The sequence below is a fragment of the Rhipicephalus sanguineus genome, unplaced genomic scaffold, assembly GCF_013339695.2.
Source record: "Rhipicephalus sanguineus isolate Rsan-2018 unplaced genomic scaffold, BIME_Rsan_1.4 Seq4268, whole genome shotgun sequence".
NCBI classification, from domain to species: Eukaryota; Metazoa; Arthropoda; class Arachnida; order Ixodida; family Ixodidae; genus Rhipicephalus; species Rhipicephalus sanguineus.
Window position 1 is genome coordinate 1 of NW_023615226.1, and position 21,455 is coordinate 21,455.

At 48.1% G+C, this 21,455-nt stretch overlaps 4 protein-coding genes across 4 annotated transcripts; 1 reads left to right on the forward strand and 3 right to left on the reverse strand.

Annotated features, from left to right (window-relative positions):
* Positions 1–652: 652 nt before the first annotated feature.
* Positions 653–1,077, reverse strand: LOC119377284 (histone H4). The gene has a single exon (XM_037646817.2). It carries the CDS (start codon positions 1,021–1,023, stop codon positions 712–714), a length of 312 nt encoding a protein of 103 aa, XP_037502745.1. The 5' UTR covers positions 1,024–1,077; the 3' UTR covers positions 653–711.
* A 5,826-nt stretch (positions 1,078–6,903) lies between these two features.
* LOC119377285 (uncharacterized) lies at positions 6,904–20,120 on the reverse strand. Its single transcript, XM_037646819.2, has 3 exons — positions 19,772–20,120; positions 17,109–17,473; positions 6,904–7,288 (listed from the first exon to the last, which is right to left on the reverse strand). Exons 1-3 carry the CDS (start codon positions 20,062–20,064, stop codon positions 6,963–6,965), a joined length of 984 nt encoding a protein of 327 aa, XP_037502747.1. The 5' UTR covers positions 20,065–20,120; the 3' UTR covers positions 6,904–6,962.
* Positions 15,210–15,651, reverse strand: LOC119377283 (histone H2B). Its single transcript, XM_037646816.2, has one exon. The coding sequence runs from the start codon at positions 15,592–15,594 to the stop codon at positions 15,220–15,222; it is 375 nt and encodes a 124-aa protein (XP_037502744.1). The 5' UTR covers positions 15,595–15,651; the 3' UTR covers positions 15,210–15,219.
* Positions 15,797–16,278, forward strand: LOC119377282 (histone H2A). The gene has a single exon (XM_037646815.2). It carries the CDS (start codon positions 15,871–15,873, stop codon positions 16,243–16,245), a length of 375 nt encoding a protein of 124 aa, XP_037502743.1. The 5' UTR covers positions 15,797–15,870; the 3' UTR covers positions 16,246–16,278.
* Positions 20,121–21,455: the final 1,335 nt, after the last annotated feature.

Below are 21,455 nucleotides of genomic sequence, written 5' to 3' on the forward strand. Positions count from 1 at the left end.
GCTAAGAAGTGCCTGAACGAGCGTTTAAGGGAGCATTATTATGTTTTTTTTTTTTTCCATGTAAACACAGGTCATCTCGCCATTCAGTGTACAGATTGCGCTTGTGAAGCGTACTTCCAGAATTGCACAACTGTCGCGAAACATCGCGAGCAGCTCACACGTGAGATCACAGAAGCTGATAGAATGCAAAAGCTGGGTGACCTCTGTATGAGCATGCCCTCACCAAAAAGTGAATAGCCTACGTGGCCAATTGCGCTGATGTGTATATATTTCTAGCGTCTTCCGAAGGAAAAGCGAGTTCGTGCTGCCTAAGCATAGTTTGTGTCTCCAAAAAACCCGGACAGCTGCGGTCTTCTTATTTTTTTCTTCGCGCGATTGGGTAAGCGACGTTGCTTTGTCAACGAGAGGAGCCAAAGGCGCAGTTCGCTTTGAGCAGCCTGCCGAGAAGATGATGGCACTGTGATTCGTGCACTGCGGCGGCAGAAACGAGAGCAAAGGCCGAAACGTAACGAGTGGCAGCGAAGGAGGAGGACGGTTGCGATACGAGCTCACCTGAGCGATTTGATTCTCGCAGGACGACGGACGACAAAATGCAAAGAGGGAGGAGGCGGGTATGGCAAAAGCGATCGGATCACTGCCCAAGCATCAAGTTGGTAGCCCTGAAGAGGGCTGTTGGGTTCTTGCTTGCAGGCGAGCGACGACGCTGCTTGCTTAGCCTCCGAATCCGTACAGGGTGCGGCCCTGACGCTTGAGGGCGTACACGACGTCCATGGCCGTCACGGTCTTCCTTTTTGCGTGCTCGGTGTAGGTGACGGCGTCGCGGATCACGTTCTCGAGGAACACCTTGAGAACACCGCGAGTTTCCTCGTAGATGAGGCCAGAGATGCGCTTGACACCACCACGGCGCGCCAGACGACGGATGGCAGGCTTGGTGATGCCCTGGATGTTGTCACGCAAGACCTTGCGATGACGCTTGGCGCCACCCTTGCCGAGCCCCTTGCCGCCTTTGCCTCGGCCAGACATATCTGCTGCTGCTGCTGCTTCGAAGCGAGTCTCAACAACGAGTGAGCGATTTCTCTGACGCCGGCGCGGTTCGCGGCTGAACGGCGCACGCCGGTTGGCTGGCTGGCTGCTCGCCTCTCTCTCTCTGTCCTCTCTCTCTCTCTCACCTTCGCGAGGCGCGTGTTGGTGGCGCGGGTTGTTCCACTGACGTTTTCTCTGCACTAACTATATACGGAAACCGCGCACTTTCGCTTTTGTTTTTCTCACTTTTCTTATTTTTCTTGCCTCGTGATTCACACGGCCGTGGTCGGTCTCAGGCCACTCTGCGATGCCCGGAAATCGCATAGCAGACCAGTCAAGAAAAAGAATAAAATAACGTACGAATATGTCGGCACTTTATGTAGGCGTTCGGGACGAGGTTCGAGCTGTCCGTACAGAGCACTAAAATCCCCTGAAAAGCCGACAAGACAGAGCAACGAATTTAACGCGTCCTCGGTGGACGGCACGCATGACGACTTAACTAATCGCCAGACGAGGAACAAGCTGCACTTTACGACTTCTCAATGATGTCGTCCTTTTCTTTCTTTCCTGTTGTCCTTTTCTCTTGTCGGATCAGACATATCTTCAACTGCAGTGCACAATTCCCCTGCGACCGACCCTTTTGCACGGCAAATGGCCGCGAACCAAGTGACTACAACACTGATTCCGAGCAAGCCGAGCTGGTCATGAATCGCAAAACAAGGCGCGCTCGTGCAGTGCTCGCCGCCAGCACGTAAAACTTGGCAGGTTTGCAGCGTCTTCCGACGCCTACGCGGGGGTGAAATTTGGCCGCGATAGCTCCGCTAGTTTCCGAGATACGCTCACCTAAATGCCATTTCAGCATTGTGATGGACGGAAGAGAGTGAGAGTGCAGCTCCTCTGCTCTCTCTCGCCCCTCTTCCGCCAGTTTGTGGCGCGGCACAGCCAGCTGATGACGCTGCTACATTTGCCGTTCACACTTTTCTTCCAAGTGGCCATCCACTCACGATTGGCGTTAAAAAAAACAAGTGAAGAACCCGCGCCGACCGGTCGTTTTCTGTGCTGGACGATACGCTACGGTAAGCTCCACATCTCACCAACTGCGCCAGGTTTTATTTGTGAATACTGCAATCCCTTTAGGGATTTCCGCGGGGTGGGGGTTACACGTTAACGAGAGCATAACAGGAAACAAATGAAGAAAGCCACTACATAAAACACGCAACAGTAATCACAAGTAGAATTGAAAGCTGGGCAAGTTGGTAACGATTCATAGTTGGTCGAGGTAAACAGCGCAAAAAGTTCGAGGACCAGAGAATTCAAAAGGCAGGGCCAAATTGCGTCAGTCAGCAGTCAATTGCCCTCCATGACAATGAAATATCTTTTTTAGATTATTGTAACCGCTCACGTTGTTAAGATAGCTGCCTCGTGCCACGCAGAAGTGTTTTCTTCTTTTTTTTTTCCTTGCCTTGTGAAAGCGTGCGCAAAAAAAAAAAAAATGTATATGTTTGGTGTTTCTTCATTAACGTTTTCAGTTGAAAGTCAGCGCTCGCGTTGTGTCCCTCCTTTACTCTGTCTTCGTTTTTTGCGCTGTTTACCTCGACCAAGTATGAGTAATCACAAGACAACTCAAACCAGAAACGACGCACTAAACATCCCGCGGTACAAGCCTAATCAACATCACAATGTAAGGCGTTACGGAGATTGAAGATTGTTGAAAAACCACGACCAGTCGTGCATAGAATGCGGAAAGAATAAATATTTCAAGCAGTTGTTACGCGTCACACAGGCCGTTATTGTGAGCTCATGCCTTTCTCGCGTGGCGTGTGCAGATAAAAACGCAACGATTTCTGTAAGGTCTACGTTGTCGTGTCCTTTCAGCAAGCAGCTGATATAAGAATTTCATTCTGTTTAAACGGGTCGTTTAAGTTAGTGCTGGTAGGTTAGTTCGTATTGTATGTTCTTTAATTGAGCGGCGTCCAAAGCTGCTTTCTTTGGAAATTTTCGTCGTTCGGTGAGAAAGCTTTCGGCCTTCAGTTTGCGTAATTTTTACCCCGTATATTTTATACTGATTGTCAGAAAACCGCACGTTTACTATTACAAACACAACACGCGCCCAAAGTTCTCGGAAGACAGATGGATGACTACGCAACAAAATCATTCCTTGGCGAGGACAATCGCCAATGAAAGCTTCTGAAAATGCCACGAAAACATTATATTTACGCGATGCAGCCATGTTTCTTACACAAAAACCGGAAAAATGCACACACGTAGCGACCATTCCAGAAAACAACATGTCAACAAACCCTCGCAACCGTCACGAGCCGCGACTTCTGGCACGCACCATTTTAGAAGGTGCACTCCTACGCGCTGGCCAATGCACGGCTGTGCTACTAAGAGTGTGTTTGTGTGTGTGTACGCATTTATTTATTTATTTACAAATACTGCTATCTCGATAGAACGAGACATAGCAGGAGTGGGTACATGAGTTAGTGAATAAACTACAAGCATACAAAACATTGAATCATACAAAGCACAAGTGGGGACACGAGTTACAATGCATGATACTCGACGTACAATAAGGCATCATTAAAGGATCACAAAATGTGGTTCGGCAATTCTTCCACAAACTGTTCAGTTGGCCTTTCCCGCAAGAAGCCATCTAAGCTGTTCCAAATTTTGACAACGCTTGGAAAAAAAGAGTACTTAAAGGAATTTACAAATGGCTGAAAAGGAATAATATTAAGTGCGTGGGATCGGCGCGTGGCACGCCTAGTGGAATGACTGAAATGTATCGGCGCTTGGATGCGACTGTGGCCGTGTACAATCTGATCAAGCAGTGCGATACGCTCAAGCGTGCGTCGATGAGCCAAAGGTTCTAGCGACAAAGCGCATGCGTGAGCAGAAGGAGAAAAATCGCGGTCATATCTGCGAAAAATGAACCGTATTGCTTTCTTTTGTATGGCCTCAAGCTTATTAATGTCAACTGCAGTGTAAGGCGACCATACCACCGAGGCGTATTCTAGTAACGGCCTGACGAGGGATTTGTAAGCAGTTAATTTGCAGTCCCTGGTAGAGTGCTTGAGGGTTCGTTTCAGGTATCCCAGTTTCCTAAGTGCCCTAGCACAAATGGTTTCAATGTGCAGGTGCCACTTTAGATTTTCGGTGAAGGTAATTCCAAGATATTTAAATGTTTTCACAGAGTTAAGGTAGTGCCCATTGTAACTGTAGCGGAAAACTAGCGGCTGCTTTTTCATAGTAAAAGTCATTTGAACAGTCTTTTGGTAATTAATACTCATTTGCCACGCGGTGCTCCATGCACAAAAAGATGAAAATACATTGTTGAGACCCTCTTGATCACGTATGTTAGTTACACAGGTATAAAGCACACAGTCGTCAGCGTACAACCGCAGTCTCACCGGTGTGTCCCTAATGACCTGTGCTACATCATTAATGTAAATAATGAATAGCAAGGGCCCAAGAACCGAGCCCTGCGGTACACCGGAAGTAACCGCGGCCGACAGTGACTGCGCGTGATTGAAAGTGACAAATTGTGTCCTTAAACGTAACCAATCAGCTATCCAACCTAGTATTTTCTCGTTACTAATAATTTTGCTGAGCCTAAAAACAAGTTTTCTGTGACACAAATGCTTTTTTGTAATCTATAAGTATGGCATCAACTTGACCTCGATTATTCAGGGCTGAAGCGATGTCATGGGTGAATTCAATGAGTTGGGTAGTTGTGGAAAGGCCAGGGCGGAAACCATGTTGATTCTGCGATAGTATGTCATTTTCAGAGAGGTACCGAAGAATATGCTTATGAATTATGTGCTCTAAGAGCTTGCAACAAGTACACGTTAAGGAAATAGGTCTTTAGTTGGAAATTTGTTGCTTATTACCCGATTTAAAGACAGGAATTACATTGGCGATTTTCCAAATTGTCGGCGCTGTACATGTGTCTAATGATTTACGAAAAATTATCGCTAAATAACGAGCGTTCCATTCCGCATAACGCTTCAAGAACATATTTGGTATTCCATCCGGTCCGGCACTTTTATTAGTGTCGATGCTCAAGAGAAGGTTATAAATGCCGGTACAACTAATTTCAAGTTCTGGAATCGGACATATTTCCGGGTTACCATCAATGTCAGGGGTAGTACCGCTATCATCTCCAAATACAGATTTGAAATAGTCACTAAATCCTTCCGATATTGTCGAGGAATCTGAACAGGACACTTCATTTATTACAAAAGATGACGGGCAGGAAGTAGTGGGATTGATGGTTTGCCAAAACTTACGCGGATTGGTTTTCATAAAAGAGGTTAATGTGGTACTGAAATAAAACTTTCTAGCTTTAGTCATTTTTGCTTTCAGTTCTGACTTGAGCAAGTTAATTAGGTGTTCCCTTTCCGTGTTGTCTACATTGCGTCGTTTCCGCAGGCGCTTAACGCGACGTAACTAATGAGTTATTGGTTTTTGCTAATGAAATCGGAAAAGGAACCGTAATGCTCTATGCTGCTCTAAAGAAATTTTCGATAGTTTGGTGACGCGACTCCGCATGTGTATATACGCCGATTTAGCCTGCAGTCCCCATCCATCGATGATGCACAAAGCATACAAACATTCCCCGCGCCCACGCGATGCAGTTATTGCGTACTCAAAGAGCCACAACAGAAAGGGCTTACGGGGGGAAGGCGGTTAAAATTCGTCCCTCACTTTTCCACACCGTCATTTTCGGCTAACAGTCCAGCACGAATGCGGCTACCAATGATCTCCAAGGTATTCTCTTCTCGAGTTTTGCAAAGCAAGTAGCAAGAATACGAGAGAAGCAGGTTTCCCAGCTGCCATATACTCGTTCCTGTCCGAGATAAGTTGATTAGAGCTTTAAAAGGGCGTGTCGGACGCAAGACCATGCAGTGCTGATGCCTTTAACTCCAGTATTACCCGGATTAGAAGCAACTTAGTACGGAAACTTCTTTTCCATTCCATCTTTTGTGGTGAAATTCGCAGTAACAGAACTTTGTACACGATGAGCCCATGCTACGTGTCACATAGAAATGATCACTCGAAAAACAATCCGTGAGATCGGCTCTCGTACCGGTGTCTTCGCTAATTCTTTTTTTTTTTTTTTTCCTTTCACTATTCGTCAATGGAACGAGTTGGATGCGTGTGTTGTCGATCTTCCCGCTGACGGCTTTTCATTCGCCACTACAAGATGTGCACTATTCGTGAATGCGCACGCACTGCTGGTCGAACGCGTTCCACTTTTCTCGAGTGTAAACATGTTTTTTCCATGTAAACACAGGTCATCTCGCCATTCAGTGTACAGATTGCGCTTGTGAAGCGTACTTCCAGAATTGCACAACTGTCGCGAAACATCGCGAGCAGCTCACACGTGAGATCACAGAAGCTGATAGAATGCAAAAGCTGGGTGACCTCTGTATGAGCATGCCCTCACCAAAAAGTGAATAGCCTACGTGGCCAATTGCGCTGATGTGTATATATTTCTAGCGTCTTCCGAAGGAAAAGCGAGTTCGTGCTGCCTAAGCATAGTTGTGTCTCCAAAAAACCCGGACAGCTGCGGTCTTCTTATTTTTTTCTTCGCGCGATTGGGTAAGCGACGTTGCTTTGTCAACGAGAGGAGCCAAAGGCGCAGTTCGCTTTGAGCAGCCTGCCGAGAAGATGATGGCACTGTGATTCGTGCACTGCGGCGGCAGAAACGAGAGCAAAGGCCGAAACGTAACGAGTGGCAGCGAAGGAGGAGGACGGTTGCGATACGAGCTCACCTGAGCGATTTGATTCTCGCAGGACGACGGACGACAAAATGCAAAGAGGGAGGAGGCGGGTATGGCAAAAGCGATCGGATCACTGCCCAAGCATCAAGTTGGTAGCCCTGAAGAGGGCTGTTGGGTTCTTGCTTGCAGGCGAGCGACGACGCTGCTTGCTTAGCCTCCGAATCCGTACAGGGTGCGGCCCTGACGCTTGAGGGCGTACACGACGTCCATGGCCGTCACGGTCTTCCTTTTTGCGTGCTCGGTGTAGGTGACGGCGTCGCGGATCACGTTCTCGAGGAACACCTTGAGAACACCGCGAGTTTCCTCGTAGATGAGGCCAGAGATGCGCTTGACACCACCACGGCGCGCCAGACGACGGATGGCAGGCTTGGTGATGCCCTGGATGTTGTCACGCAAGACCTTGCGATGACGCTTGGCGCCACCCTTGCCGAGCCCCTTGCCGCCTTTGCCTCGGCCAGACATATCTGCTGCTGCTGCTGCTTCGAAGCGAGTCTCAACAACGAGTGAGCGATTTCTCTGACGCCGGCGCGGTTCGCGGCTGAACGGCGCACGCCGGTTGGCTGGCTGGCTGCTCGCCTCTCTCTCTCTGTCTCTCTCTCTCTCTCACCTTCGCGAGGCGCGTGTTGGTGGCGCGGGTTGTTCCACTGACGTTTTCTCTGCACTAACTAGATACGGAAACCGCGCACTTTCGCTTTTGTTTTTCTCACTTTTCTTATTTTTCTTGCCTCGTGATTCACACGGCCGTGGTCGGTCTCAGGCCACTCTGCGATGCCCGGAAATCGCATAGCAGACCAGTCAAGAAAAAGAATAAAATAACGTACGAATATGTCGGCACTTTATGTAGGCGTTCGGGACGAGGTTCGAGCTGTCCGTACAGAGCACTAAAATCCCCTGAAAAGCCGACAAGACAGAGCAACGAATTTAACGCGTCCTCGGTGGACGGCACGCATGACGACTTAACTAATCGCCAGACGAGGAACAAGCTGCACTTTACGACTTCTCAATGATGTCGTCCTTTTCTTTTCTTTCCTGTTGTCCTTTTCTCTTGTCGGATCAGACATATCTTCAACTGCAGTGCACAATTCCCCTGCGACCGACCCTTTTGCACGGCAAATGGCCGCGAACCAAGTGACTACAACACTGATTCCGAGCAAGCCGAGCTGGTCATGAATCGCAAAACAAGGCGCGCTCGTGCAGTGCTCGCCGCCAGCACGTAAAACTTGGCAGGTTTGCAGCGTCTTCCGACGCCTACGCGGGGGTGAAATTTGGCCGCGATAGCTCCGCTAGTTTCCGAGATACGCTCACACCTAAATGCCATTTCAGCATTGTGATGGACGGAAGAGAGTGAGAGTGCAGCTCCTCTGCTCTCTCTCGCCCCTCTTCCGCCAGTTTGTGGCGCGGCACAGCTAGCTGATGACGCTGCTACATTTGCCGTTCACACTTTTCTTCCAAGTGGCCATCCACTCACGATTGGCGTTAAAAAAAAAAACAAGTGAAGAACCCGCGCCGACCGGTCGTTTTCTGTGCTGGACGATACGCTACGGTAAGCTCCACATCTCACCAACTGCGCCAGGTTTTATTTGTGAATACTGCAATCCCTTTTAGGGATTTCCGCGGGGTGGGGTTACACGTTAACGAGAGCATAACAGGAAACAAATGAAGAAAGCCACTACATAAAACACGCAACAGTAATCACAAGTAGAATTGAAAGCTGGGCAAGTTGGTAACGATTCATAGTTGGTCGAGGTAAACAGCGCAAAAAGTTCGAGGACCAGAGAATTCAAAAGGCAGGGCCAAATTGCGTCAGTCAGCAGTCAATTGCCCTCCATGACAATGAAATATCTTTTTTAGATTATTGTAACCGCTCACGTTGTTAAGATAGCTGCCTCGTGCCACGCAGAAGTGTTTTCTTCTTTTTTTTTTCCTTGCCTTGTGAAAGCGTGCGCAAAAAAAAAAATGTATATGTTTGGTGTTTCTTCATTAACGTTTTCAGTTGAAAGTCAGCGCTCGCGTTGTGTCCCTCCTTTACTCTGTCTTCGTTTTTTGCGCTGTTTACCTCGACCAAGTATGAGTAATCACAAGACAACTCAAACCAGAAACGACGCACTAAACATCCCGCGGTACAAGCCTAATCAACATCACAATGTAAGGCGTTACGGAGATTGAAGATTGTTGAAAAACCACGACCAGTCGTGCATAGAATGCGGAAAGAATAAATATTTCAAGCAGTTGTTACGCGTCACACAGGCCGTTATTGTGAGCTCATGCCTTTCTCGCGTGGCGTGTGCAGATAAAAACGCAACGATTTCTGTAAGGTCTACGTTGTCGTGTCCTTTCAGCAAGCAGCTGATATAAGAATTTCATTCTGTTTAAACGGGTCGTTTAAGTTAGTGCTGGTAGGTTAGTTCGTATTGTATGTTCTTTAATTGAGCGGCGTCCAAAGCTGCTTTCTTTGGAAATTTTCGTCGTTCGGTGAGAAAGCTTTCGGCCTTCAGTTTGCGTAATTTTTACCCCGTATATTTTATACTGATTGTCAGAAAACCGCACGTTTACTATTACAAACACAACACGCGCCCAAAGTTCTCGGAAGACAGATGGATGACTACGCAACAAAATCATTCCTTGGCGAGGACAATCGCCAATGAAAGCTTCTGAAAATGCCACGAAAACATTATATTTACGCGATGCAGCCATGTTTCTTACACAAAAACCGGAAAAATGCACACACGTAGCGACCATTCCAGAAAACAACATGTCAACAAACCCTCGCAACCGTCACGAGCCGCGACTTCTGGCACGCACCATTTTAGAAGGTGCACTCCTACGCGCTGGCCAATGCACGGCTGTGCTACTAAGAGTGTGTTTGTGTGTGTGTACGCATTTATTTATTTATTTACAAATACTGCTATCTCGATAGAACGAGACATAGCAGGAGTGGGTACATGAGTTAGTGAATAAAACTACAAGCATACAAAACATTGAATCATACAAAGCACAAGAGGGGACACGAGTTACAATGCATGATACTCGACGTACAATAAGGCATCATTAAAGGATCACAAAATGTGGTTCGGCAATTCTTCCACAAACTGTTCAGTTGGCCTTTCCCGCAAGAAGCCATCTAAGCTGTTCCAAATTTTGACAACGCTTGGAAAAAAAGAGTACTTAAAGGAATTTACAAATGGCTGAAAAGGAATAATATTAAGTGCGTGGGATCGGCGCGTGGCACGCCTAGTGGAATGACTGAAATGTATCGGCGCTTGGATGCGACTGTGGCCGTGTACAATCTGATCAAGCAGTGCGATACGCTCAAGCGTGCGTCGATGAGCCAAAGGTTCTAGCGACAAAGCGCATGCGTGAGCAGAAGGAGAAAAATCGCGGTCATATCTGCGAAAAATGAACCGTATTGCTTTCTTTTGTATGGCCTCAAGCTTATTAATGTCAACTGCAGTGTAAGGCGACCATACCACCGAGGCGTATTCTAGTAACGGCCTGACGAGGGATTTGTAAGCAGTTAATTTGCAGTCCCTGGTAGAGTGCTTGAGGGTTCGTTTCAGGTATCCCAGTTTCCTAAGTGCCCTAGCACAAATGGTTTCAATATGCAGGTGCCACTTTAGATTTTCGGTGAAGGTAATTCCAAGATATTTAAATGTTTTCACAGAGTTAAGGTAGTGCCCATTGTAACTGTAGCGGAAAACTAGCGGCTGCTTTTTCATAGTAAAAGTCATTTGAACAGTCTTTTGGTAATTAATACTCATTTGCCACGCGGTGCTCCATGCACAAAAAGATGAAAATACATTGTTGAGACCCTCTTGATCACGTATGTTAGTTACACAGGTATAAAGCACACAGTCGTCAGCGTACAACCGCAGTCTCACCGGTGTGTCCCTAATGACCTGTGCTACATCATTAATGTAAATAATGAATAGCAAGGGCCCAAGAACCGAGCCCTGCGGTACACCGGAAGTAACCGCGGCCGACAGTGACTGCGCGTGATTGAAAGTGACAAATTGTGTCCTTAAACGTAACCAATCAGCTATCCAACCTAGTATTTTCTCGTTACTAATAATTTTGCTGAGCCTAAAAACAAGTTTTCTGTGACACAAATGCTTTTTTGTAATCTATAAGTATGGCATCAACTTGACCTCGATTATTCAGGGCTGAAGCGATGTCATGGGTGAATTCAATGAGTTGGGTAGTTGTGGAAAGGCCAGGGCGGAAACCATGTTGATTCTGCGATAGTATGTCATTTTCAGAGAGGTACCGAAGAATATGCTTATGAATTATGTGCTCTAAGAGCTTGCAACAAGTACACGTTAAGGAAATAGGTCTTTAGTTGGAAATTTGTTGCTTATTACCCGATTTAAAGACAGGAATTACATTGGCGATTTTCCAAATTGTCGGCGCTGTACATGTGTCTAATGATTTACGAAAAATTATCGCTAAATAACGAGCGTTCCATTCCGCATAACGCTTCAAGAACATATTTGGTATTCCATCCGGTCCGGCACTTTTATTAGTGTCGATGCTCAAGAGAAGGTTATAAATGCCGGTACAACTAATTTCAAGTTCTGGAATCGGACATATTTCCGGGTTACCATCAATGTCAGGGGTAGTACCGCTATCATCTCCAAATACAGATTTGAAATAGTCACTAAATCCTTCCGATATTGTCGAGGAATCTGAACAGGACACTTCATTTATTACAAAAGATGACGGGCAGGAAGTAGTGGGATTGATGGTTTGCCAAAACTTACGCGGATTGGTTTTCATAAAAGAGGTTAATGTGGTACTGAAATAAAACTTTCTAGCTTTAGTCATTTTTGCTTTCAGTTCTGACTTGAGCAAGTTAATTAGGTGTTCCCTTTCCGTGTTGTGTACATTGCGTCGTTTCCGCAGGCGCTTAACGCGACGTAACTAATGAGTTATTGGTTTTTGCTAATGAAATCGGAAAAGGAACCGTAATGCTCTATGCTGCTCTAAAGAAATTTTCGATAGTTTGGTGACGCGACTCCGCATGTGTATATACGCCGATTTAGCCTGCAGTCCCCATCCATCGATGATGCACAAAGCATACAAACATTCCCCGCGCCCACGCGATGCAGTTATTGCGTACTCAAAGAGCCACAACAGAAAGGGCTTACGGGGGGAAGGCGGTTAAAATTCGTCCCTCACTTTTCCACACCGTCATTTTCGGCTAACAGTCCAGCACGAATGCGGCTACCAATGATCTCCAAGGTATTCTCTTCTCGAGTTTTGCAAAGCAAGTAGCAAGAATACGAGAGAAGCAGGTTTCCCAGCTGCCATATACTCGTTCCTGTCCGAGATAAGTTGATTAGAGCTTTAAAAGGGCGTGTCGGACGCAAGACCATGCAGTGCTGATGCCTTTAACTCCAGTATTACCCGGATTAGAAGCAACTTAGTACGGAAACTTCTTTTCCATTCCATCTTTTGTGGTGAAATTCGCAGTAACAAAACTTTGTACACGATGAGCCCATGCTACGTGTCACATAGAAATGATCACTCCAAAAACAATCCGTGAGATCGGCTCTCGTACCGGTGTCTTCGCTAATTCTTTTTTTTTTTTTTTTTCCTTTCACTATTCGTCAATGGAACGAGTTGGATGCGTGTGTTGTCGATCTTCCCGCTGACGGCTTTTCATTCGCCACTACAAGATGTGCACTATTCGTGAATGCGCACGCACTGCTGGTCGAACGCGTTCCACTTTTCTCGAGTGTGCAGCGCTTTGATTTTATTTATTTCTTTTCACCCGCGTACAATAAAGCCCACTTGGGCGATGCTGGTTGCACCAATAAATTAATGAATAAATAAATAAATAAATAAATAAAAAGCAAAACAACTTCGCAGTCATGCCTTGTGCGCGCATGCACTTGCACATGCTTTAAGGAAATGTTCCTTCCCACTGCGCAGTCGATAGTGCTCTCATGCAGGGCTCCCAGCAACGTGGCAAAAATCGCCGCTCTCCTTAAAAAATACGCAGAGAAGAAAGATAGCGCTGGTGTTACAAAAGTATGCTGCCATCCATAGAAACAAATATAGGTTGTTCGTGGCATCCCACTATCTTGCGGTCCTTGCCGAAAATTCGTTCTCGGCAAAACAAAACCGTATAACTCACCTGCATTGCAGCGTGATCTTGCTTTGTGCAACACCCTTCCAGATGGTATCGCTGCATTAACCAAACGAGATCATTTTCTGTGCAAAACTTCGGTCACTCTATCAGTAATCACTGTACAACGTTGCGTCACTTATAGCTTCCAGCATTTCTAACGTCTTCAGGCTTTCCCATTGTGCTATCACTTTAAGGACACAGGGTAAGGGGAAAAAAAAAAAAAAAAAAAAAAGGAGCACTTCTTTTTTTTACTTCTTTGCAATTTCGCAATTGAATCCCTTTCGCCATACGTTCCATATTCGCGTTTTTCTTGGCACTTCCTGCACAAAACCCAGCATGCTTGTCTGGAGTCAGCTGTGTACAAGCACTTGTCGGTTACACCCTGTCTCTGCCATGCCTGTCGGTAATTTGAGATTCCGCGAGTAAATAACGTCTTCAGCGAGCGTACATTTAGCGGCCATCAATAGCGTTCTCTTATATATGCGAATAAATGCCGCCGACGTACTGAGGCGCGCGACGCTGAACCTGAAAGCTCTTCGTCGTCCAACATCTCAGCCTTTTCAACGCCCTTCCAAGGGGAAACGCGTGCAGGTTCACAACGGGTACGCTCTAATCGACGTGACTATTATTTCTGGTGCAACTACACATAAACCCTCGCGCAAACTGTGCCGTGCAAGCGTTGAGCTAACCGCAGTCCAGTCGCAGAGCCTTCGCTCTCTTTGTTTGCGCTTCAGAGTCTTCACGATTGCGAACATTGGATGCTGTTCTTTCTTTTAGTGATGGCACTATCACGCGTGCACAACTTATCGAATAATTCCATTTGAAGCCTGGACAAAACACAGTCAATTTGGTGAAACAAGTTGACCGCATAGAGCTGCACGACAGCTCACAAGAGAGCCAAGGCAAGCACGACGACAGGCTCAAAAGTGAACAAATTACTTTCACAATGATTACCAAACTCGTAGCTACTGAACAAAACACTTGAACTGTGTTTGTGGCAGGAGATGCGCGCTTTTCAACAGTTTTTTTCCACTGTAAACTCGGTTATCTCAAAACCACGTCGCTTATTACTTACGTGCCATTGCTTTCCCACAAATTGCAAGATAACTAGTTCAGTATTTTTCCTTGTATTCTACACAAGTGCATACTCTACCGCAATCTAAATGATGCACTTCATACCTTTCGTGTTCAGAAACGTTAGAGGATGCAAATTAGCCCAAACTTAAGTCCTACTAGTAAAAACACAACAAACAAACAAACAAACAAACACAAAAAAAAGACTTCACCCAAATTGTAATATTAGATAGATTTTCGTGGATCAGGTACACTTAAACAACGGCAGATATGTACGTACCACTTTCATTCACTGAGAAAACGCTTCCTCAAACATGGAAAAAATTGCATCCGACGTATAGGGCTTACCCTCTGCCCTTAAATGCTATTTTCATAACTTTTATTTTTGCCTGATTACTCAATAACCTGGTTCATCACATCATTGCGATCCATCACAGAGTGCCGGCGTGCTCCGCTGTTCTACTGAAGTAGGTATTTCATGTCTCCTTTCTCGCCTGTGAGTGTGTCGTTCCAGCGGGCTCGTACCTTTCATGATTTGAGGCACTCAACTTCGTTTCCATTCGTATGCCGTATCTTTACTGCGCCCGCGCCTTCTAGCCTCGCCGATACTTATACATGTACGACTTCTGTAGCATGTCCGACCTTGCATTTCAGCCCAGGACGCGCGTCTTTTCCGCTGACGGTGCAGTTTCAGGGTACCAATCCTCTGCTACCCTCACTCTTGTCATTGACAGTGCTCACAATATTAGGGCCCCCACTTTTGTTTCCTGCATAAATCAGAGCTTCCTTTGAGCTCCCTTATAACAGTGCCGCCCCAAACTCCTACACTTCAATTTCTCACGTAGGTCGCATTCTTCGTGTTCACAAGCTTTGCCAGCTCGCCCGAATTCTATTTTAGACCTTCATTCAGTTACTTTCGCAAGTTTTGCCTGACGACCAGCGCGATTTCTTGCGTACCAAAATTTTTTTTTTCACTTGCGCTGTCACAACTAACTTTCCGCAACACGCTCTGCTTTTGTCTGCGCACTTCCTCTTCACTTTCTGTTTTTTTCCCTCGCAGTGCCGTCAATCTAGGAGCAGCGATTTACAACAGAGTGGACGGAACGGAGTTGCAAACTCTCGCAACAGAACCCAATGCCGACGCAAACAATTAGGGTGGCTCTGATAAGAGCCGTTGATGGGTGTTGCTGGCCCGAGGTACGCCTACTTAGAGCTGGTGTACTTGGTGACGGCCTTGGTGCCCTCGGACACCGCGTGCTTCGCCAACTCGCCGGGCAGCAGCAGGCGCACGGCAGTCTGGATCTCCCGGCTCGTGATGGTCGAGCGCTTGTTGTAGTGAGCAAGACGCGACGACTCCGCGGCGATACGCTCGAAGATATCGTTCACGAAGCTGTTCATGATGGACATGGCCTTGCTGGAGACTCCAGTGTCGGGGTGCACCTGCTTCAGCACCTTGTAGATGTAGATGGAGAAGCTCTCCTTCCTGCGGCGCTTCTTCTTCTTCTTATCCGTGGCGCGCACATTTTTCTGGGCCTTGCCGGCCTTCTTCACGGCTTTACCAGAGGGCTGCGGAGGCATCGCGACCGATATCCGCTATCCGCAACCGACAACTCACGGGAGCAGAATGCGACCCGAAAAAAAACGCGCGGCGCTTTTATTTGGGGGAGGGGTGTTCACGAGAGCAGCGGAAGGCGCGCGTCCCATTGGTTCGCGCGGCTTCTCCCTCTCGCACCCTCCTTCGGCGCCGCTCGACGATGGCGGGTACGACCGACGATGGTGGTAGTCGAGCGCAGCTCTCAGTAGTACGAACAGCTGTTTCTTTCCTCGTCTTCGTTTCAAACCGAAAGCACCACCATGTCCGGACGTGGCAAAGGCGGCAAGGCGAAGGGCAAGAGCAAGACCCGTTCCAGCCGCGCGGGGCTCCAGTTCCCCGTGGGCCGTATCCACCGCCTCCTGCGCAAGGGCAACTACGCTGAGCGCGTCGGAGCGGGCGCCCCAGTCTACCTGGCTGCCGTGCTCGAGTACCTCGCCGCCGAGGTGCTCGAGCTGGCGGGCAACGCCGCTCGTGACAACAAGAAGACCAGGATCATCCCCCGTCACTTGCAGCTCGCCATCCGCAACGACGAGGAGCTCAACAAGCTGCTTTCCGGCGTCACCATCGCGCAGGGCGGCGTGCTGCCTAACATTCAGGCCGTGCTCCTCCCAAAGAAGACGGAGAAGAAGGCGTAAGCGGGCACGCTTTTCGCACGCTCGTCGCCATCCATCCAACGGTCCTTCTCAGGACCACCCAAATGTGTGACGCGGCTGGTTTTCGCTCTGCATTCACCATCTCCGCGCCCGTTCCCTCTCTGTTTTCATAGCGAAAAAAAAAAAAAAAAAAAAATCTACAAGGACGAGACAGACAAACCCGGGCTAGCGCTGGAGTCCTGTGTCGTCTGTCTCCTCCTTCTAGTTTTCACGCTGTTTTTGTCTTTTTTTTTTTTTAATTATGAACGGTGTACCAACAAGCTCAAGTTCGCACGCTTCTCTCCGTTCTATTTTGGTTATTTCAATTAACTGCGCCCACCCTACTATTGAAAAATGAAGCAATACACCAGGGCTCTCACGGAGGCCGGCAACACACGCACATTTCCTGCGCGCCCGCAAAACCGAAAGCAAAACAAACAACTTCGGGAGCGCTGAGATCTTCACCGCCTGCTTTCTTTTCTTTTTTTTTTTTTAACTCTTCGTAAAAATCCTTGTCGTCCACCATGCGCGCGATGAAGAGAATTGCGCCAATAGCCAGCACACAGACTGCCCAGCAAGACGGGTACAGTAAGACTAGAGAAAAAAAAAAAAAAACAATACTACAAACAATCAAGCTACGAATCCTGCACACATGAGAGCAACAGGGTGCGGCCGGAGTACGTGCCCTGACGTGGTCTCGTAGCCAAAGCAGACATGTTGGTGGTCCTGAGAAGGACCGTTTGTTGACGCTTGCCTGTCGACCGAAGCGCAGGGAGCAGCCCAACTTTAAGCGCGCTCTCCGCGAATGCGCCGAGCCAGCTGGATGTCCTTTGGCATGATGGTGACGCGCTTGGCGTGGATGGCGCACAGGTTGGTGTCTTCGAAAAGGCCAACCAGGTAGGCCTCGCTAGCTTCCTGAAGGGCCATCACGGCAGAACTCTGGAAACGGAGGTCCGTCTTGAAGTCCTGAGCGATTTCTCTCACCAGGCGCTGAAAGGGAAGCTTGCGGATCAGAAGTTCGGTCGATTTCTGGTAACGGCGAATTTCACGCAGGGCCACGGTACCAGGGCGATATCTATGAGGCTTCTTAACCCCGCCTGTGGCAGGGGCACTCTTGCGAGCAGCCTTGGTAGCAAGCTGCTTACGCGGAGCCTTGCCACCGGTACTCTTGCGCGCGGTTTGCTTCGTTCGGGCCATGGCGCGTCCGATCACAACGAGTGCTGGAACGACTCTGGCCGGAACGTCTCCGGCTCGGAGCGGCGGGCTTCGCCGCACGGCACTTCCCTCTCCTCCCATTGGCCAACGCGCGAGAACCCGTCCCCGCGCGCGAGCAAGGGCGGCGTTCGCCAGGATGCTGGTTGATGCCCATTTCCGCGCGGTCGCACTGTTCGCGGCTGGCAAAAACGTACACGAAAACGACACCAATTCCCCCGTACAGTACAGCCGGCTGCGCATTTGTCTTGCCTATCAGGCAATAGTTCAATCGACGCCGTAGCTCGTTGCATCGCGAAGGGATACCGTAGAGTCTGAGATGACACCATTCATGCCGACCGCAGGCAGCGCGGCGCGCATCGCGCTACGACGGATCACATCACCTTTGGATTTGCCCTGCCCCCCCCGCCCCCCCCCCCCCCCCCCCTTCCCTCCCTCCCACCCCCCCGCTCCCACATCACCGTACTGCGGTAACGCAAAGGCGCAATGGTCGCGCCAACAAGCTTCTTTCTTCCGTATGATCCCACTGAGTACTTTACTGACGCTGCCGCTCATTTGAGACGATTGCTCCGAGGTTACTGCCTTCACCGCATGCTGCACAAATGAACAGTTCTGTTTGCCAGAAACGTACGCCAAGTGCACGACCAAGCAGCACCGTGATAGAGTGCTAGTAGATTCCACCAGAGAGAGACAGCGCCAACATACAAGGCGGCTACATGAAGGAAGACGCAATGTCCGACTCCAGGACAGAATGAACGAAAGAAAAGAAATAAAGGGGGGCGGCGTGGCGGAAACGACATCAGACGACCCGAGAAAGCCACTCCACTCTGGCGCGTAACAAAAGAAAAAAAAAAAAAAAAAGCGACGCTGTCTCAGAGGTCACACACAACATTCACGATAGCTAGAGTGAGTCCCTCTTATTTCGTTCACGCTTATTCGTTAGCTCGTTTGTTTATTCGCGTCCCTTCTTCTACCCCAGTTGTAGCTAGCCCTGCAACGCCCTCGTGAAAAAAAAAAAAAACAACAAAACAGTAATAATACATAAATAAATAAATAAAAACAAGAGAAAACCGGCAGGAGCACGGGGCGGTGGCGCCATCTCGCGGAGGAGACCCGCACTGGTAGAACGGCGATTTAGCATCGACGTGTTCGCACGGCGCAGAATTCAACGTTTTCTTTTTTCTCGTTAGTATTTTCACTTATTATTCTTTTTATTCGCGAAAACGATAGAAACAAAAATATACACGCAAGACATGAACAGGACTGAAGCCAAGAAGCTAAGGTTCATAGATTTGCGACCACGCATCTGTAGTCACCACCTGCGCTGGAAATAGGACCCCCGAGGAAGCAAATCACGCTTCTCTGCTGCTTCCACCACATACACGAGATTTCGCACAGCTTGGAAAAAGGCGGCACATAAAGGAGACGCGAAGGTTGTGTTCTGTGCTCCGGAAAAAAAAAGAAAAGAAAGAAAGAAAAAAGAGCCGTGTGTACTGAAAGCAGGCGAAGGAACGTTTGCACAGCAAACTCATCGCGCCCAGTTTGCAGCATGCGCAGTGGGCGTTGCTTACTTGATCGCCCGCTAAGAAGTGCCTGAACGAGCGTTTAAGGGAGCATTATTATTGTTTTTTTTTTTTTTTTTTTCCATGTAAACACAGGTCATCTCGCCATTCAGTGTACAGATTGCGCTTGTGAAGCGTACTTTCAGAATTGCACAACTGTCGCGAAACATCGCGAGCAGCTCACACGTGAGATCACAGAAGCTGATAGAATGCAAAAGCTGGGTGGCCTCTGTATGAGCATGCCCTCACCAAAAAGTGAATAGCCTACGTGGCCAATTGCGCTGATGTGTATATATTTCTAGCGTCTTCCGAAGGAAAAGCGAGTTCGTGCTGCCTAAGCATAGTTGTGTCTCCAAAAAACCCGGACAGCTGCGGTCTTCTTATTTTTTTCTTCGCGCGATTGGGTAAGCGACGTTGCTTTGTCAACGAGAGGAGCCAAAGGCGCAGTTCGCTTTGAGCAGCCTGCCGAGAAGATGATGGCACTGTGATTCGTGCACTGCGGCGGCAGAAACGAGAGCAAAGGCCGAAACGTAACGAGTGGCAGCGAAGGAGGAGGACGGTTGCGATACGAGCTCACCTGAGCGATTTGATTCTCGCAGGACGACGGACGACAAAATGCAAAGAGGGAGGAGGCGGGTATGGCAAAAGCGATCGGATCACTGCCCAAGCATCAAGTTGGTAGCCCTGAAGAGGGCTGTTGGGTTCTTGCTTGCAGGCGAGCGACGACGCTGCTTGCTTAGCCTCCGAATCCGTACAGGGTGCGGCCCTGACGCTTGAGGGCGTACACGACGTCCATGGCCGTCACGGTCTTCCTTTTTGCGTGCTCGGTGTAGGTGACGGCGTCGCGGATCACGTTCTCGAGGAACACCTTGAGAACACCGCGAGTTTCCTCGTAGATGAGGCCAGAGATGCGCTTGACACCACCACGGCGCGCCAGACGACGGATGGCAGGCTTGGTGATGCCCTGGATGTTGTCACGCAAGACCTTGCGATGACGCTTGGCGCCACCCTTGCCGAGCCCCTTGCCGCCTTTGCCTCGGCCAGACATATCTGCTGCTGCTGCTGCTTCGAAGCGAGTCTCAACAACGAGTGAGCGATTTCTCTGACGCCGGCGCGGTTCGCGGCTGAACGGCGCACGCCGGTTGGCTGGCTGGCTGCTCGCCTCTCTCTCTCTGTCTCTCTCTCTCTCACCTTCGCGAGGCGCGTGTTGGTGGCGCGGGTTGTTCCACTGACGTTTTCTCTGCACTAACTAGATACGGAAACCGCGCACTTTCGCTTTTGTTTTTCTCACTTTTCTTATACAGTGATGGGATGGATCCTTGGAGGGAGGTTACTGAAGAGAAGATGAGCAAGTTCGTCGCAGTCCATGTGTACATGGTAATCGCTGAATTCCAGCGCTTGCATTGGTGTTGGTTGTCACGACACATATTTCCAGGCCTCATTACACCGTGAGTGATGCCACGAAAAGGTTGAAGGCTTCTTGAGTGTGCTCTGATCATGAAGAAGAGGACCGTTGCATCCCACGAGAAGCTTCACCACGTGCCTTCTCTATTGCAACAGATGAACGATTCTTCTACGCTATTTTTTAACCCGTCGGAACCTTTCAGTGGATGAGAAAATGCTGAAATCTGAAGATCGGTATGGTATTTGGCAGTATATGTGGAAGAAAGAGGTCAAATGAGGGTACAATTATGAATTTTTGCCAATTTGGAACAGACTACACTGTTCATTTCAACGAATACACAGGAAAATTGAAAAATACCAGAACTGCAAACTATGCTAGGAAAGTTGAGCAAAAGAAAAATTTTTTTTCCCGAAACATGTGCAGCCAGCCTTTGTTTTTCCGCGTCGAGAAACTGCATCGCGTGGTGGTATGATAGGCACTAGTGTCTATATTCTAGTATTGATGTAATAATCATTTGTACTTACAGAGCTTATATTTTCAGTATTATTCTGCGAGAGCTTTGCGTTCGAAAACGTATATTTTGATCTTTTTTTGCAGAGTAGTATTGATGTTTTTATGAATCGTTTTTTTCTTTTTGATGCATTTTTCTTTGTTTGGTAATCTTTTTATTATATTCGAAATAAATCCATTGTCTTGAACTAATACTGTTGGAAAGGCCAATTCCTCCTCTAGCATTTGATACCCTACGCATCAAGTATTTTCTGTGGAAACAACCGATTTTCCGCGGTCACGAAAGTGTTAAACTTATCTGCTGAACGATGCTTCGCATGTTTGAGCTGTAAAACATAGGTGTAAGGGAATACGGCCACTCCAGGGAAAGAAGCGGTTTTTCGTGAAGGCTCAATGCAAAGCGCTGAGAGCACGTTATATACGAGTTCTTTTTTGAAAACATGAACACAACAAGCCACGCGTGCGAACCTGACCCTCGTTGGATCGCTCTGCGCGCTATTGGAGTGTCAGTCACTCTCACTAGT